Source organism: Chaetura pelagica, unplaced genomic scaffold (assembly GCF_000747805.2).
Source record: "Chaetura pelagica isolate M959 unplaced genomic scaffold, ChaPel_1.0 scaffold314, whole genome shotgun sequence".
Classification (NCBI taxonomy): domain Eukaryota; kingdom Metazoa; phylum Chordata; class Aves; order Apodiformes; family Apodidae; genus Chaetura; species Chaetura pelagica.
Genome location: NW_009953218.1, coordinates 2166282 through 2183667, shown reverse-complemented (window position 1 = coordinate 2183667; position 17386 = coordinate 2166282). Strand labels below are relative to the sequence as shown.

General features: G+C 37.7%; 2 protein-coding genes across 2 annotated transcripts in view; one reads left to right on the top strand and one right to left on the bottom strand.

Moving 5' to 3' along the window:
• Positions 1-23: 23 nt before the first annotated feature.
• On the top strand, positions 24-14190 carry HELB (helicase (DNA) B). Its single transcript, XM_009997767.1, has 13 exons — positions 24-137; positions 910-991; positions 1091-1465; positions 3279-3490; positions 4842-5714; positions 6804-6975; positions 7784-7925; positions 8889-9019; positions 10053-10137; positions 11568-11627; positions 12205-12403; positions 13256-13390; positions 13681-14190. The coding sequence occupies exons 1-13, from the start codon at positions 24-26 to the stop codon at positions 14188-14190; spliced, it is 3090 nt and encodes a 1029-aa protein (XP_009996069.1).
• A 2371-nt stretch (positions 14191-16561) lies between these two features.
• The window catches only part of GRIP1 (glutamate receptor interacting protein 1), a 229276-nt gene continuing 228451 nt past the window's right edge, over positions 16562-17386 (bottom strand). The window contains exon 24 of the mRNA XM_009997739.1: positions 16562-16798. Within this exon, the coding sequence (XP_009996041.1) occupies positions 16562-16798 (237 nt within the window). The remainder of the gene's footprint in view (positions 16799-17386) is intronic.

Here is a 17386-nt window from a genome sequence, read left to right as displayed (position 1 = left end):
AGGCCGCGCCGCTCCCGGCGGGAATGGCGCTGAAAAAGGCGGGAGGGAGCGTGTGGGAAGGCGGCTCCGCCCCGGGCTCGGCCTGCTGGGGTCTGCGGGGAGCGCGGTCTCGGAACTCGCTCTTCCCCCGCTGCTGGGTTCGTCGCTAGTGAAGGGAAAACAGTGCGAAGTGTAGCCACGTATTGCAGCAGTGAGGAAGTTTTCCCATTCAGGCTGACTTTGAATTAAAATAAATAAATAAAAATGATATATTTCATGACATGTGAGAGTGTTGATACTTGACATTAATGATTTCTTACTTTCTGTTTAGTGCTTGGAGGGCAGGTGACATTGGAGTGCCTTCTGCCAAGCAAGAATATTTTATCAAAAAATAGCTTAAAAAATGGCCAGGTTGAACTAGGTAGCAAGGGGAAAGCTAAACGGACTAGTTGTCACAGCCTCAAGATCTGCTGGTGCACTGGTTTGGTGAGAAACAACTCCTGCTAAACGTAGGTTCTCACTTTGTTCTGGTCATAGCTTTAAGCACATTTAGTCCCTGAGCGTGGATTGAGGAATAGTGTTAATTTTTGTGAGGGAAAGAAGATGGAAAGAGAAGGCAAACCAGGTAATACAAAATCTTAAGAGCTTGTCTTAATTGCTTATAATGTTGGTGGTTTGAGTTGCAAGAAGTATTTGGTATAAAAATGTATCTGAAGGGCATGCAGGCACTGTGATGCAATGCTTTGTGGCAAAAGTTTTTAAAATTGAATGGCAAATTTGACTTGACATAAATGGTGTAATATTAAACCACATGCCAGTGTGTTCAATTGTGCTAAAAAATATTCATGTGCAAGTTTAGTTTTGTAGTTTTGACACTTAGAAGCAGGTTTAGTGCTTGTTTCTGAGGTTGGTTTTGCTTTCGTTTTTAAGTACTACTGGAAAGACTGGCATCAGGAAGTTTATGAAAGTCCCTGTTTCAGTTTTACTACTGCAACTGATACAAAAGACAAAAGTAAGCCTTGAACAAGCACAGCTTTTTTAGTCACTCCAAACTTCTAACTTTTATGACTATCAATTAACAATGGTTTTGTTTTTCTTTTTAATGATTCAGTCATTATACAAGAAGAGAACTCCAAAAAGGAGTATGAAGTTGTTGGACGTTTTCCATTAGTTGGCCCTTGGTGGAAAGTTAATGTTAAAGCTAGAAGAGTGGGGTCAAAGTACTTTGTGCAAGGATATCCATCATATTTTCTGCGGACCAATATAGAAGAAAACAACCGAGAAGTCTTTTCACTCTTTCTTAAAGAATGTTCTGTTCCTGATTATTTTAAAGAAAAGTTTTTTGCTTGGCTTCCTACGAGGTCTATGCTGAGTTTTAGAAATCTCGAAGAAAAACTGAAAGAGTTTCAGGTTGCTCACTTAGAGAAAGGGAAGAAGCCTGGAGACACCAAGGATTATGATATCTTCTACTATATTTTGAAATCACGTAGGTATTTTGATTGTTTTATAAGATACTATCTGACATGTCATCATATGAAGTGTATATTCAAATGAATTTTGAACATGCAAGATTCTTATTTTTAAATTTGAGGACAGTGGGATAGGTGACCAATCGAAGATAGGCATACAGTTAGAAACACAGGACTTTCCTGAATTCTGTAGGCTTCCAAAGTAGAATTGTCTGTGGTAGGGATGCAAAGACACTGGTGCTGGCTTACTGTGGTTTATTCAGATGTAACAAGGCTTATTTAAAAAAAAATAAATGGGTTCAGTACTGCTTAAACATGGTGATAAACCTTTTTAGGACAAATATATGTTCAGCCCTCTTGTTCCCATTGTGACACAATCTCTGAGAGTACTGACTGTATTCCTGCCTGGATGAAACCTAGAGGATGTGTTCCAGTTGTACACCTAAGGTACCCCAACCCCAGCGGGCATTCAGTCGCATGGGACCAGACTATAGATGGTCTGGAGCACAACACTTAAATACAGTCAAGACGTCGGAGTTGTGCCTTCAGCACTAGTTGTGTTGTTTTGCTGCAATGATCCGTTTCCATTTTACCGTATTCCTGATGTGGACACAGGCAGTCCTGGGTTGCTGCTGTACAGAGCCACTTAGATGTCAGTGTGTGGGACTCAGTACTCTGAGTTGGGGGAAGTCTTTTAAATTCAGCCCTAGCTGTGTATTAGTCTGTACAGACAGGTTGGGTCTATTTAGTGTTACATGCATGCAAACAAAGTCTTCCAGTACCTGGTTTACTGGGCAGTGTCAGGTGAAAAGATGGAGGTGACTGTTTCACAAGTCAGATCATGTCTTAACAGAAGAGTTCAGAGCTTCTGTTAGACTTAACTCCAGGTCAAATGTGTAAGGAGAAGAAAATTTTAACAGTTCTAATGCTTTTTGTTCTGGTTTTGTAATGCTCTGTCATTGGGCAATAGAAGCAACAACCCACCCCTCTGTATGTCATATTACTACTATTGTAATTTTTTTCTGGTTGTCATTAATTGCTATGGGCTCAACCAGTTTGTTCTTGAAGCCTTCATGATACTTTTGTGTGGAAATAGTGCGTGTTGGTTCTCCATGTGTAAATTAAGTACTTGCTTAAAAGGGAAAAGGTTTCATCATTGCCTTTCTGTAGGTAAGAAAGTGATCAGAAAAAGTGAGAAAAATTGATGGTTTAAATTTGGAATGATGAAGTTTCCTTACCAATTAATTAAGAATGGCATTTTGGTTTTTTTTCTTGCTAAGAGATAACATTTCTAGAAGTCTCACTTTCTTCTGAAATTTGCTTTTCCAATTGAACAAATCAGTTTCATTATGTCCCTTTTGCAGCTACCAAGGGAGCTGATAGGGGAAGTGATAGCTTATATTTGAAGTAATTGAGAAAGATAGTAGAGAGCACTGTTTTCCTATGTTCCTTTCCTATTTTGAACATTCGATATTGCTCTGTACATCGGTAGGAAAACTATCCTTAGGTAGGAGACAGGTGTGGTGAGGTCTGAACTGACTGCAATATGTAATTGAGTATGCAGCTTAAACCAAGTGTTTAATACATAGTTTCCAAATGAGTACATTTAGTTGCAATCTGTTTACATTGGGTTTTTTTCCCAAGGCTGTTCAGGGAAAACAGACTTTAAAAGAATTTGAAATGGATTACAAATAAGAGGAAACTGAAAGAAATTTGGGATGTTTTGGAGGTAGGGGAGGCAGAAGGATAAAAGCCAGAGTCAGTTTAAATCGCCTTTGCCAAATGCCTTTGCATATTGCTTTAAACTTTCTTGGTTTCTGGTGCATACAGTTGCAGGGAAGGCGGTGTTGGTAGCTCTGAGTTTTCCAGTGATACTGGAGTTCTTGCCGGTTCTTCTGCCACGCCATTTTTGCTGCCTGTTGCAAAGACGGACTGATGAGACCCGTGACATGGATGGTGAGGAGGAACCTTCTCAAGACAACATGCTATCAAAATTGGATGAGATATTAAAGAATGAGCCATGGAAACTTGGATTCAGCAGGGTAGGTAATGTCAAGCAGGGTTAAAAATGGGGTGTTTGTTACATTTGAGCTTCATTAGAATACGGTGATTTTTTTTTACATACAGTTTATTAACTGGGCATTTGTAGGAGGCAAGCTTACTTCACTTGGAAGTGGATGATGTACTGGACTCAGTTTTAGCAAAGGTTTGGTTTTTTTTTCAGTTGGTCTACAATTAATTAATCTCAGAAGATTTAAAAAGTGGTTTTGTTACAACAGTTTCTTTAGTCTTTTCTAAAAGGAACAGAAAATTATTCATATGAGGTAACTGGGCCAAAAGTAAGAAAGCTAATTTAAAGCCCTCAATTGTCTTGTTCAGCTTTATGCTGGCAAATAAGATTTTCTGTGCTTGATACATAGGACAGTATCTGCTTTCATAGTAAGGTAGGTAAGTTACTCTCTGAAGAGGTCATCTGGGCTAGTGGTTCTCCTTTTTTACAGTGGGATTTGTGGTTGCTGCTTACCTCTCTGTTCTCCTTGATTACATGTGGCTGTGTAGCTTTGCTGCTGCACCTCACCTTAGTGCTTCTGTACCTCAGATGGGAGCTGTAGTTCACAAATGTGACTAGTTATTCCCTCTGCTTCATCCCACCAATGCTTTTAGTGACAGATGTTCTAACTTGTTTTTAAGACCTACAATTTCAGAGTTTCAGCAATCTAGCCAATATATTCCAGTGTTTCAAATCCTTTCCTTTGAAAAGCTTTTCCTGATGTCCAATTTGACTATTCCTTGATGTCATGTAAACTTCGTGCTGTCTTATGTTTTGTACCAAGGACCTGCATTCTCACTGCATTTTTTAATTGCTTGAATACTCTCTTTAGCTTTTCCCCTTAAGGCTCAGCAAGTCCAGTTAAATTTTCCTTCCTTCAGTTGTTGGCCTCTTTTGCCCATCTGTCTCTCCCTATTTTGTGGTAGTCTCTGCAAAGGTTGAATATTTCTTGAAGTAGCATGTTCAGAATTGGGTATTCTGGGTAGTGGCTTTCCTGTGCTCTGTTTCTACAGTTCTGCCTTTACTTGAAATTGTGCTAACCAGGCTTGTGCAAGTTCTCCCAATACCAAATTTCTGCTCCAGGTTTTTATTTTTAAAGTTTCTTTTTTATAAAGAAGGGCCACTGAGGGAAATTAGCATTCTATCTTACTTTTAAATATCTTGCTTTCATATAGCTTGGAAAGTATTTTAACTTAATACATTATGGAAAACATGTACATTGTTGTAGACTTCCACCCTCTGAATTGCATTTTGTATTTACTAAGAGGAATATTACTCAGCAAAAGGCTAGCATGTTCTGAAATAAATACATATAATTTGCTTTTATTCTTTTTGGGGGGAAGATTACCCATAGGGAATTGAACCTCTCTTACTGTGAGGCAACGTGGACTGCCTTCTGTCAGTGTGAGCATCTCCTCTGGAAGATTCCTAACTTGCAGAAGAATGCATTAATTTTGTATGATCAACTCAAGAGACAATGTAGAGAAATGGGACACACTTATGAAGATCAAGATGAATTAGCTCGTTTTGTATCTAAAGACATGTCCATTGAGCACGTTTGGCAATCTCTTGAATTTTTGAAAGATCAGAACATAGTGATTAGGGAGAAAAAACGAGTGTTTCTGCCTCATCTTTACAAATCTGAAAAAGACATTGCAAGGTATATAGGTGGTCTTCTATCAAACCACTCATGGAAACTGGATGCTGATGTGAGAAAGATACTTAATGTTTCTGAGACATCCGGAGAAACGGTAGACAACAAAATGAATGTTACCCAGGCTCATGAAATGGAACACGAGAATGAAAACAGTCTGGACAATCATAATGGTGAAAATCACTTTTCTGAAAAGGAAGTAGGGTCTACATCTGGTACCCGAAGCAAAGTTGAGGTAGACTCAGATCAGTTGATTGCTATGGAAAAGATTTGTTCTAATCCTGTCACAATCATAAGTGGTAAAGGAGGCTGTGGGAAGAGTACAGTAGTTAGCTGCCTTTTTCGACACTTAAAGCAGATGGAACAAGAAGTGGAAGCTGCTTCTAAAGACTTTGAAGAAGACCTGAATGCATCTGAAGAATGGAATACCTTTGATCATAATTGGGAGTCAGAGAATATGTACACAAAAAAGCATTTGAATGTATTATTTACTGCACCTACAGGGAGGGCAGCAAGCCTTTTAAGTGAAAAAACTAAGCTCCCTGCGTATACACTGCATCAGGTAAGGATTGTTTGTTTGGTTGGTTTTGTTGTGGTTTGTTTTTTTTAATTCTGAAAGACCTTTTGACACTGTCCACTCTTGTTTTGGAAAAAGAAGCTTGTTACTGAACTTCCCGTGTGAAATGTGTAGCTATTAATGATAATGGTTAGGTATAGCTTTTCAGCATTTGACAGCGTTATATTTTGGGGAATCATAAATCAGGTATTTAAATCATAGAATCATAGAATGATTTGTTTTGGAAGGGATCTTAAAGATCATCTAGTTCCAACCCTCCTGCTCAGGGCCCCATCCAGCCTGGCCATGAACACTTCCAGGGATAAGGCATCCACAACTTCCCTGAGCAACCTGTTCCAGTGTCTCACCACCCTTGCACTAAAGAATTTCCTTCTAATGCCTAATCTAAATCTAACCTCTTCCAGTTTAAGTAAATTATTTGCTGTAACTTTTCCCTTCTTACGCACATCTCAAATTTGTGCCTTTCCAGGGCATCTGATCTTTTTAGCTTCTCACATTGTTGTTTTTTTTGTTGTTTTTTTTAAGACAGAAATCCTTTCTAGATGGCAGAGCTGTTTTCTAGTGTCCTGTTGTCTAGTGGTCCTACTTATACCTTCACATACATGAAGAGATCAGTAGCCTGGGGTTGAAGAATGAGATAAATTTAATTCACACAGTGTTTCCTTAGTTACTGTCAAATATTGTACAATTTTTTAAAGAAAAAAAGTAGAAAGCCAGCTCTTTGCTATTGAAAGGTCAAGTCTCTGTTGCCCTGGGCAGTGGAAGGTGCCAAGAAGACATTGGAGGTTAGGGTCCTAGGTTTTGGGTTTTTTTCCTGCAGAAAACAAATGATGTTTTTATGTGTTTTTATGTAAGTAAGTACATGTTGATAATCTCAGCTAGAAGTTTATTCATCAAGGAGAAAAATAAGACTGAATGGTTGAGTCTTTGGAGTCTTCACAGATTTATGTTCAGAATTTCAGATAACAGCTCTAAATACATTATTAGAAGATAACAATACTCTGGCTGCCTTTATAAGGTGTTTTTTTATGGTTGATCAGTGTCAGAGTTTGATTTCTTTCAATTTGTTTCTAGATCATCTATAGTTTTAAAAGGTGGATGCGGCATGAAGACATACAACCATGGAAGTTTTGTACTGTGACAATTTTGGTTGTGGATGAGGGAAGCTTGGTGTCTGTACATGTTCTTAGTTTAGTTTTAAAACTCTTGTGTGAATATGCCCAGCTTGCCAAACTTATTATTCTAGGTAAGTGACACAGCAAATTTAGCATTACACAGTATTTAATAATACACAATCTACAGTGCAAGTACCAGAACTGCCACTGGTTTCACTGAGTTTCTTAACAATTCTTGACTGTTGTACTGTCCTGGACTTGGAGATTTCTGCTTATTCATAAGGTCAGATGAGCTAGGCAGTTTTCAATCTCTGCTACCAGTATGAAAGGATCTCCCTCCTCTGTTTAGCAGTGTTTTGTCTAATTCTGAAAGTATTAATGACTCCCATGTGGTAGCTTATTGCATTTTACAACTGCAAAACTTTTCTGATTTTTAAATTTTAATTTCTGATTTTTAAATTTAAAAAAGCTAGTTAGTGCATTAAGCACTTGCTAGAAGGGAGGATTCATGTAATTTTTAATGCTAGAATCATCTTGTTTTAATTCAGAAAGGAAAACAAAGAATTGGAAAATCAAAATCTATTTCAGAGGTTTACTTTTTGGCAGGCCATTGATGGCACTTGTTTTCAAATTTGTAACTTCAGCAATATGCTTGTGTAAGATGTGATCACTGTCAGTGTTCATCAGGCAGCGTGATCTGCACCTGCTAGTAGAGCATTACTGAGTGAGGAATATGAGAAATGGAAACAACACTACAGTCTGATTCCCCAGAGTTTCTTAGATTCTTGAAAGTTTTATTTCACATAAATGATATTGAGAAAACATGTTACTATGTGGAGGGTTGCGTATTTACTAATTCCAGTGTTGTTGTTTTTTCAAGACAGTTTTTAACAGATGATCTGTTACTGCTTCTCAAATACTAATTTGCATTTTGTTTAGGTGATACTAGGCAGCTGCCAAGCATAGACCCAGGAAACATGTTTGCTGATATCTTTGAGGAACTAAAATCAAAAGGCTTTTCTGTGGAACTGCGAACTAATCACAGAGCTGAGTCACAACTAATTATAGATAATGCAACAAGGTAGGATTTTCTTATGGATGCAGGAAACATGTTCGTAGTAGGCGTGGTCCTTGCAAAATAGTAGTGCATCCAGTTTTGATTCTGTAGTACTGCTTCTGTTACAGTTTCTTATACAAAATCAGTAAGACTTGTTTTAAAAAAAAACAACCCCCTCAAAAAACAGTGACAAAAGCTCCAGATTTTCCCAAGAGTGTATGTGTGTTGGACAAAAAAAAAAAAAAGTGTGCGCTGGAATAGTCTTGAATTCCATGGGACGTATTTCATTATGAAATACTCTGTTGTCTTCAAATGAGTTGTACATGCACAAATAACTTTGTCTTCTGAAGTATCTCACAATTGCTTCTCTAAAAAAGATGTTTTAAATACATTGCTGGTAAGTGTGGCACAGCTAAAACAGGCTGAATTGCATTGAGAGTTTAGATGTCAAGGGCCATTAAATCATAGTTTATCTTTTGATGTATTAATACCTAGAAACCTCTAAGTGTTTCCAGCATTTGCATTACTTTTGGTCTGGAAATAATCCTGTTCACTGTCAGTGCATTATTTCTTTTTTAAACCTCAGACAACAAAATCTTAAGTCTGAATGCCCAAGACCTTTTCATGTTGATTGGAATTTGAGAGTATTCTGAACATTTGCAAGATGTCCACAATTAGTAAATCTTTTACAACACTCTCCCCATTTTATTCCATAACACTTCTGTGTTATTTCAGTTTGCTCCCATGAGAACTGCATAGGTAATACTAAGTATCTTCTGCAGTGCTGAAGGTTTTAGAGAATAAATTACCCAGTTTTTAAATGTGAAATTAAGTTATGCTCAGAAGGAAGAGTTTTTGGTGTATGTAGTGTAAATGACCAAGAATTTATAAATGGCAGACTCCAGGCTGATGCAGATGATGATACAATGGAATTCTTTAACTGGAATAATATTTCTTCTCTGTTTTCTCGCCATTGCTGTGGTCAAGAATCTCTCACCGGAGGTTTCCTGAATTTGATGAGGTGCTGGAAGTTTCTGATTGGAATGAGGAAATGACAATGCCAAGCCCGGAGAAGAAATTTATTCTTATTGCTTTGCCTGCTGGTGCGGGTTGCGAGAGTATGTATGTACCATCTTGCCATCTTGACTTTCCCTTTGGTAAAGCATAGACTATCTAGCTGAAACTAACACTTTGGGAAGATTGTAGTTTGGTTTTGTTTATGGTATAAATTTAAATGCTAGGATCATAGTTTACCTTTTGCCTTCTGTAGCTGCACATGGCAAGACCCAGTAAGTGCAAAAAGACACTCTGTAGAGCTCCAGCACACCAGTTATGTTTTGAAATGGGAGTGATAAAGCTTCCACCAGTGTCATCAAATGTGATTGTCTTTTTATGTTGTAGCTGGAGCTGCCAAAACAACATATTTAACTTTTCAGAGGTGAATCATTTGAGTAAACAACAGCTGTAACAGAATGGCATGTTGGACAGGAATGTGCACCCAATTCTAGAATCAAGTTAGGAAAGTGGAAACAGAAGGGACCCCACTGTTTAAAAATATTTTGGAGTCCGGGCTAGGGCCATTTTTTACCTTTATTCAATGGATAAGTGGACTGAGTGACTTCTACTTTATATGTATCAAGAAGCTTCAAGGAGGATGTAGAAAAAAATAGTGCTAATATTATCACCTTAGCTTCCTGTAGTAACTTATTTAGCAAGTAAAATACTAAAAACAGATTTATTCTGTGAAATCTAAATGTATAGGTCTGTGACCTAACAGTGCTTTATCTTTACTTCTTTAATGTGCTGTATCAGAACCTTATATTGCATGGAATACACAGCAGGTAGCTGTTTAACACAGGGAAATAAGAATTTCTATCCTTCCATATCACTCCTGTCTCTCAGATTGTAATAGTGAGATAACTGCATGATACTTTTAGGGGGGAGTATATATATGGATGTTTTGTGGTGTATTTTTTTTTTTAGGTAGGAATGTGTTTTTGTGATGTGTTTTTTCTGTTGTCATTTTAAACAAGTTGAAATGTCATTGAAGCAAGAAATAAACAAAGGAATTTTCATATTGATTTATGTTTTTCTTTCTTAAATTAATTGTTCTGCATGTTTTTGCACCTTACCTTTTATGTCTTAAAACAGATCTGCAGACTGCCATAAAGACTTTACTTGAAAAAGGACCAGGATTGCAGGATGCCAAACAGTCACAGTTCATTGCTTTCAGAAGGTAATGGGAATGCAGGCAGATAGTGAAAAAGTCTTTGCCACAATCTAAAAATAGCTGGAAGTGTTGAGTTGAAGAGACCAGTGGCAATATCATAAAATTACTAGAGAGAACAACAGGCAAGATGTCTTGTCATGTTACCTACTGGTTGCCCCCAGTCTCTCCATGGAGAGTTGCTTCATTTTTCTATAAGCTGGATGTTATTTTGCAACATATTTTCTGTCTTTGTGTTCATGTTCATCTGTACTGTGTATGGTAAAGAAGCAAAGAATGGACCTAAGTGGTCAGTTTTTAGTAGGTTCCATACTCTAGTGTCTGCTAACAGCACAGTGTTCTTCAGAAAAAAAATGTGAGGGCTTGACTGCAGGAGGAACCCACACAATGCAAAGAAATCTCCATGTTCAAATGTATCCCATTGTGGCAGATGGCAGAATTTCAGGGTGCATGATGGAATATATAAACATATGCTTCTGTCACAGGTGGACACTGACCAAGTGACAGAAGATACATCTATTTTGATCACATGACAAGAGTCAGACTTAATCATATAAACTGATGGTTACTAGTGCTCCTGCTGGACAGTGGTGTATGCTGACTGGCTATTGATATTTGGAAGCACAATACTTGTCATGTAAGAAGGGGTGGGGTGTAGGGCTCTAACATACTTTTAAGATTGGAAAGGTTGGTAATCAGTGATAGTGGGAACCAATACAGGATCATGAACAGTATGGGTGGCCTCACAGAAACGCTGACGGGATTAGTGTAATGTCCACTAGTCCATAAACTTACACTTCTGCACAAAAGGCTACTTGATAAGCAACTCTCCCACTTTGATTTCTGAAGAACCTTTTTGCAGCAATTGAATAAACACCCACTCTTTACAGGTTACTAACGTGCAAATAAGAGATGTATGTATTTTGGCTAGTTCAGTTGTTTGTTGTGAGTACTCAGTAGCTCTGAAATAAATTTTCTTTCTCCAGCCTGCATTCAGGTACAATACTGTTCTTAATGTAAGATTCTTCTAGAATGCATTTATAGCTACTTAATCTGCATTTGAAAGTTAAAATTTCAGGTCTTTAAAAACAAATAAATCTTCTGATTATTTTTAATACATCCACAGACAGAAAGTAATGTATCCAGGCTTTAATTTTTCTTCAGTTTTCTTCTTTATCTTAGAAACAAATCTAGCTAACCTAGGTGTGCATTGCAAACATCTTTGCCTCACTTTCAATGGTATTTAGAGAAAACTGTTCCTTTACTGCTCTGTCTTCTAAACTTAGAATGGGTGATTCCTTTAAATTGTTGAAGGAAGGTCATCATTGCTAAAATGGGCTTTGTCCATTATTTATAAATTAATGCCTTTGTGACATTGCATATAATTATATCTTTTGTACATAACTGTTTTGTTCATGTTCTTGTTTTGTATGTTTTAGGCAAGACTGTGATATAATAAATGAACTTTGTTGCCGACACTATTCAAACCATCCAACCAGGTAAGCTGGTGTTGTGCAGTTTTTCCTTTGAACAATCTCACTTTGTTTTTGGAAGTGTTTGTCAGGTCAACAACCTAAAACAAGATTGTAAAACATTTAATGTTTCACCTAGATCTGATTATTTATGTTAGAAAAAATGCATTTATTAATCTTTGGTGGGTTCTTTGCACTCAACCTGGAATGTGAACAGAGATAACATTAAATGTTTGGTTTTTGTTTAAGTTGTCATTATGTGAACTCCAAGATTTTGAGTTACTGTTGAATATTCAAAATTGATGTAAAAGCAACTTGAAAAAACCCACAAGGTTAATTATTTTTTACCACTGTATTTCTAAACAGACTCTGAAATGTTTTTGGAAGCAGCATTGTGGTACTACTGCATATTACTGTTTTTTACCAAAAGGTTTTACAAAAGTTCAAGAAACGCCTTTTAAATGTGAGTTGACTTAACTGTTTAGAACATTGTTAAGGTTTTTAATCTGGCCCAAGTATAGTGAGGGGAAAAAGGAAAAATACTGAGAGATTCTAAATACGTAGTTTGTAAATAGGTTTCTCCCTTTTTCTTTCTCTGACCTAGAAACCATAAAAACCGACTTTTATTCCAAATTGATGACAAGATTTCCTGCACGCGGAATACATATCTGAAGGATCTCTTGCCAGACTGTAGTTTCAGAGGGGCTCCTAAAGTACGTGAAGGTGGAGAAACTCCCCTCACTACACAGCCTGCTGAGGAGGACAAGCGGCTCTGCAATGGAGACATATTTTTCATTACAGACGTAAGTCTTTGTGTCAAAGCCCCAAGGGTTACCCATTCAGTATTTGTTGACTCTCCAGAGCAAAACAATTCACACTTTACAATTTTAGTCCATAACACAAACTAACTTAGTTCTTCTGCTAAAGTATAATGAGAAAAGCAAGAAAAGAGGCAAACTTGCAATAGCAAGTAAAAAATAAATAAATCTCTGGGCATTTCTGTAGTTTCAGTTGGTTTGCTTGTGTCCAGTGTAAATAAATTCTGTAAATACTCTACTGTGATTGTAACATACAATGTTTTGGGTATAGGTAGAAATGTAGCCTTAAGTAAAGAATAAAGCTAATGTTACATCTTCAGTTCTCCTTTAGCAGCAAACTAAGCTGACCAAAAAATACAGCAGCACAAAACTCTCTATTTTCTGTTGGATTCAGTGAGTTGAGCTGACTCAGGAAAGGACCCAGTGAAAGTACCAATATTTGTTAATGAGAAAGGGGGGATCATATGGGGTTGGTAGGAGAGAGTAGGCTCTTTCCTGTTCGTGGCAACAAATTGTTGAATGGCCTCATTGCTATTATTTCACTGTACCCTAGGATAATCCAAGTTTTATGGGGGCTAAAACTTAAAAAAGCTTTTTCTTACTAAACAGAAGGAGTTAGGGTAGGCCACATACAGGGAAACTATTTTCCTTGACAGTAGTCGGTGAAAGATGATAATCTTTTGGGTTTTAAGTATCTTCTGAAGCTATTCCACTTGGTTGACTTTGTGGCTGTTGCAGTTTCAGGTAGGCAAGCACAGGGACAAAGGCAGATGTACAGACATTGATCAAACTGCTGAGACGAGCTCAGTGGTGAGTGTTCTTGTGCTGTTTCTTTAGGATGTAGAAGTTGATAAGCAGCGCTTACTGACCATCAGCAGCACGTACGGCTCCACCTACACTGTGATGTATAAGGCACTGAAGAAGCTATGTCATATAAAACATGCATGGGCCAGAACTATTCACACATTTCAGGTAAAAAAAAAAAAGTAGCTATGAGCTGATGAAACTTTCTCATGGCTTTACCTTGCTAATGCATTGTATGTTTACATGAAAGAGACAGACGCTCTCTTGAAATTAAAATTCCTTGACTGCAGGATAGAAAATATTTTTGAGCGTCCTCAGTTGTTTCCAGTTTCCTTGTTTTTATACGTTTGTTTGTTGTTTTGTGGTTGTGTTTTTTTTAACTACTTACTGGAGATTTTACTTTGCTAAGGCATTCTTAAACATGTTTCTTAAACATGTTTTATGATTCTATGTTTCAGGGGTCTGAGGAAAAAACTGTTGTCTACGTGGTTGGCAATCCTGGCCGTCAGCACTGGCAGCACGTGTACACCGCCGTGACGAGGGGACGCTGCCGTGTCTACGTTATAGCTGAAGAGCCGCACCTCAGGAGAGCAGTCACTAACAAGAACATGCCCAGAAAAACTCTCTTGCAGAGATTTTTGAGAGAGGCAATCACAGAAACAAGCAGCTCTCCCAAACAAACTTCCTTTCCCCTGACAAAGAGCTGGCAAAATCAAGAGCTTGAGAGTCCATCTGTTTCTGTATCTCAAGGTGCTCCTGGCCCATCTGAACCTCCAAGTGACTTGATCGAACAGAAAGGGTCACTGGTTCTCAGTAAGGAAGGGCAGATGGGCATTTTGCTGCAAAGTCCATGTAAAAGACAAAGTCTTGCAGAGGATTCAGCAGCAGCAGATTCCCCACTTGGGTCTTCCAGACTTAAGAATCTATCTTTGGGACAACCAACTCCTAGGAAGCTTTTCAAGAGCTAACAAACAAGTAGCTGCCCATGTTAGGAACTTTTCGTGGATCTGTTTTATTCAAGATTTTTGGAATGGGGCAGCTGGGTATGTGGATGATTTTCAAAGGCTCTCCTGTATTTGCATGTTCTACAAAGAACAGCTTGTTTTACAGTAAGCCTTTTCAGTGATTTGTTTTTCGTAGGAGAATCCTTTGTGTGTCAGTCATCAAAAGTCATAGAATTCTTTTCTTTTGGTGAAAAATTAACTTAAAGGTCTTACAGGATCCAGACATTTCCTTAAAAAAACCAAAACTGATGTGCCCAAACTTCAGTTTGCTCTAGAGTAAAAAAAAAAAAAAAAGTTTGCAAAGGAGACTTCACTTTTTTCTAATGTGACAGATTTATGGGCATGAAGCTTTAATGGATTATGGATTTTAATCTTGTTATAAATAGAGCAAGAAATTTGCTATCAGTGATACAGAAAATTTTTCCCGTTTTGGACTTGAAACAGATTTAGAACTTGCTGCTTTAGCTCATAGTTACATGCTGATAATGCTTTTGGTAAGAAAAGCAAAATTCCAAGTCAGAGTTCAAGTACCAGTCCACTTTCTGGCTTCTTTGTGTCCTGTGTGACTTGCTCGTTTATCATGTTTGAGGTTAATAAGCTGAATGTTTAATCAACATCAGATAAATTGTATTAAATTTTGGACAGATTGCTTAATTACTTTTAACATTTTATTTTTTTATGCATATGGCAGGAAAAAGTGTAACATAAATATGAACATGGTATTTTTGCTAAAACTGAGGGGAAAAAAAGTGGGAAAAATATAAAGCAGAAAAATGCTAACTCATCTTCAACGTCTTTAAATCACCGTTTATTTCAATTTATACAGTTTTTCCATACAAATATCTGCAACAGTTTGAATTTCAAAAAAACATAACATAGACGATAAATATCATGCTATTAAAGTATTAAATTTGTACAAAAATACTTTACAGTTTAATACTTATTTGTTACAAATAAAAATACATATTTAAGTGACTCATGAACCTTTTTTTTTTTTTTTTTAACATGATTCAGCATTGAATGTCCTGACCTTTTCTGGCAGTGCTGAAATAGAAACCAGAGATGCTTGTGTGTGCAGGGCAGGTGAGCTTGTTCATATATTGGAAACAGCAACAGGGATACAGTAAAACAGTTTAAATTGACCAGAAACAACTCTGTAAGGTGATTTGCTTAGATATGGAGACTCTACAAATGTACAAATCCAGTATCTTTATATTCACCAATAACAATAATTACCAAGAACAACTTGAGTACCGGAATAAACCAAAGCAGCTGCTGGTGAGCTTATAGAGCAACTGGCAGTATTTTATTGCTTGGGTGGAGAGGGGAGAGGAGAGAATTTGTGTGATGTGTTTGTAAAATATATTTACAGTTTTAAATTCTAAAAACATGTTGCAGGGGGTAATGTTTCTCATAAAGATGGCTGAAAATCAAGCATATTAAATGGCACTCTTGGCCCTTTGAGAAATTGACTTAAAAAGCTCACGTGTGACAGTACAAGTTTACAGGTTTATGTATGATTAAGGAGCTTTTGTATCAGTCATCCATTGACTTAGTTAAAAAAAAAATCATTCTTTTAAAAATCTTTCTAATCTGCCTGAACTCATTATACTTGTCAGTAATCCTCCTTCAGAGGTTTTATCTCACTAAAAAGGTCTCTGCTTAAAAATCGCCACAGGTTGCCAGACATACCATGAAACAGTTCATTGCATAGGGAATACCATAGGTTCTAACAGAACATACCAAAGAGCGGGGGGAGGAGTGATGTTGACACAAACAATGCAGCTTCCTACAAGCATTTTGTTAAAAAGATGGTAACGGTGCTGTGTCTGGAGAGCGCACCCTTCCGGCCAGCAGGGTGCAGGTCCCTTGACATGGCAGATCAAACCACTTCACAAGACACCTGCTGCAGCGTCCTGCTCTGCCCATCAAACGTTTTTTTTTAAAAAACACGTCACCTGGACACCACTGTTAGCAGCGGTTAACTCTGTGCTTTTCCCGCAAACAGCAGCTGCTGATGAAGGGAGAAGAACATTTAAATCATGTTTTAAACATCTCCCCAGCTTCTTATCTGCAGGGGGGAGGAAAGACCCTCACAATTTTTCATACTGTTGCTAATGATAGATAGTTTAGAATGGAATGACTTGTCTTAACGAAGAATTAAACTTTTCCAAAAGTAAGCATGAATTAATTTAAGCCTTGAGACAAGACAGGCTGACCCCCTGTGCTTTCTAGTGCTATATGGCATCTGAGCCTTGATCTTGGAGACCTCTTAAAGGGATTTAGCACCATAATTGTCTTCTGTTACTGAATGTCCCACTGAAGTGACTTTCTGCTATAACGTATTGTTAGGATCCCGTGTCTCTGTGTTCACACTGGCGTGTCCGCTCTGTTGAAGGAAGGTGTCGTGCTGATCACTCCACTCCCCACTCATGGAAGTCTGTTGCTCTGAGCTGCCTTTCTGAGATGCCAGTGGGTTTCTGCTGATCACCAGTTCCAGCTTATTGCCAGACTCTGCGATGAGGGGCACAACTAGGCAGCAGTCAAAGTCTCTGGTGCGAACATGGTTTACCTGAATGATTAAAAGATTGTTTTTCCTTACCATTTTAGGGAAAAGAAATGAGATCACAAGAGAAACAGATTTATCCTTGAGATTATACAACCTGATTTAAATATTCCAAGTGGAAATATTCCAGGTGGAGAGTCACCCGATACAAGACTGCTTAACCATGGTGTCTGGTCTGAAGACACTGATTAAGTCTTCTACTCATACTGAGCAGAACATAGCTGAAGTGGGTATATTTGCACTGGTGATAGCTGCTGGCTGCTGTCATCATGCCCACTCCATAAATGACATTTACTAGCACATAGTTTTTCTCTTTCATGGCGTTCATTAATTTAAATGCAATAAATCACATCTGAAATTCCAATTCTGTTCAGGTCTTCTCTAGCTTTAATTAATATGCTTAAATTTATATAGAGAGTCTTGCTGGCCTAGTTTTTTTCATCACAGTGCAGCTTAGCACTGTGCTAAGTGTGATGCTGAGTATTACATTATTCAGTCAACAATTTGGATTAAGCACAGAAACAACTCCCAAGTCTGTATCAAGAACAGCAAAAATTACAAATCTGTCTGGAAATACCTTGGGAAATTCCAGCT

Excerpts from the sequence above, each read along its gene's own strand:
- HELB (XM_009997767.1), top strand. The coding sequence starts at position 24 with ATGGCGCTGAAAAAGGCGGGAGGGAGCGTGTGGGAAGGCGGCTCCGCC. Across the intron at positions 6,976-7,783 it reads TGCCAAACTTATTATTCTAG|GTGATACTAGGCAGCTGCCA; the intron begins GTAAGTGACACA and ends CATTTTGTTTAG. Across the intron at positions 12,404-13,255 it reads ACATATTTTTCATTACAGAC|GATGTAGAAGTTGATAAGCA; the intron begins GTAAGTCTTTGT and ends CTGTTTCTTTAG.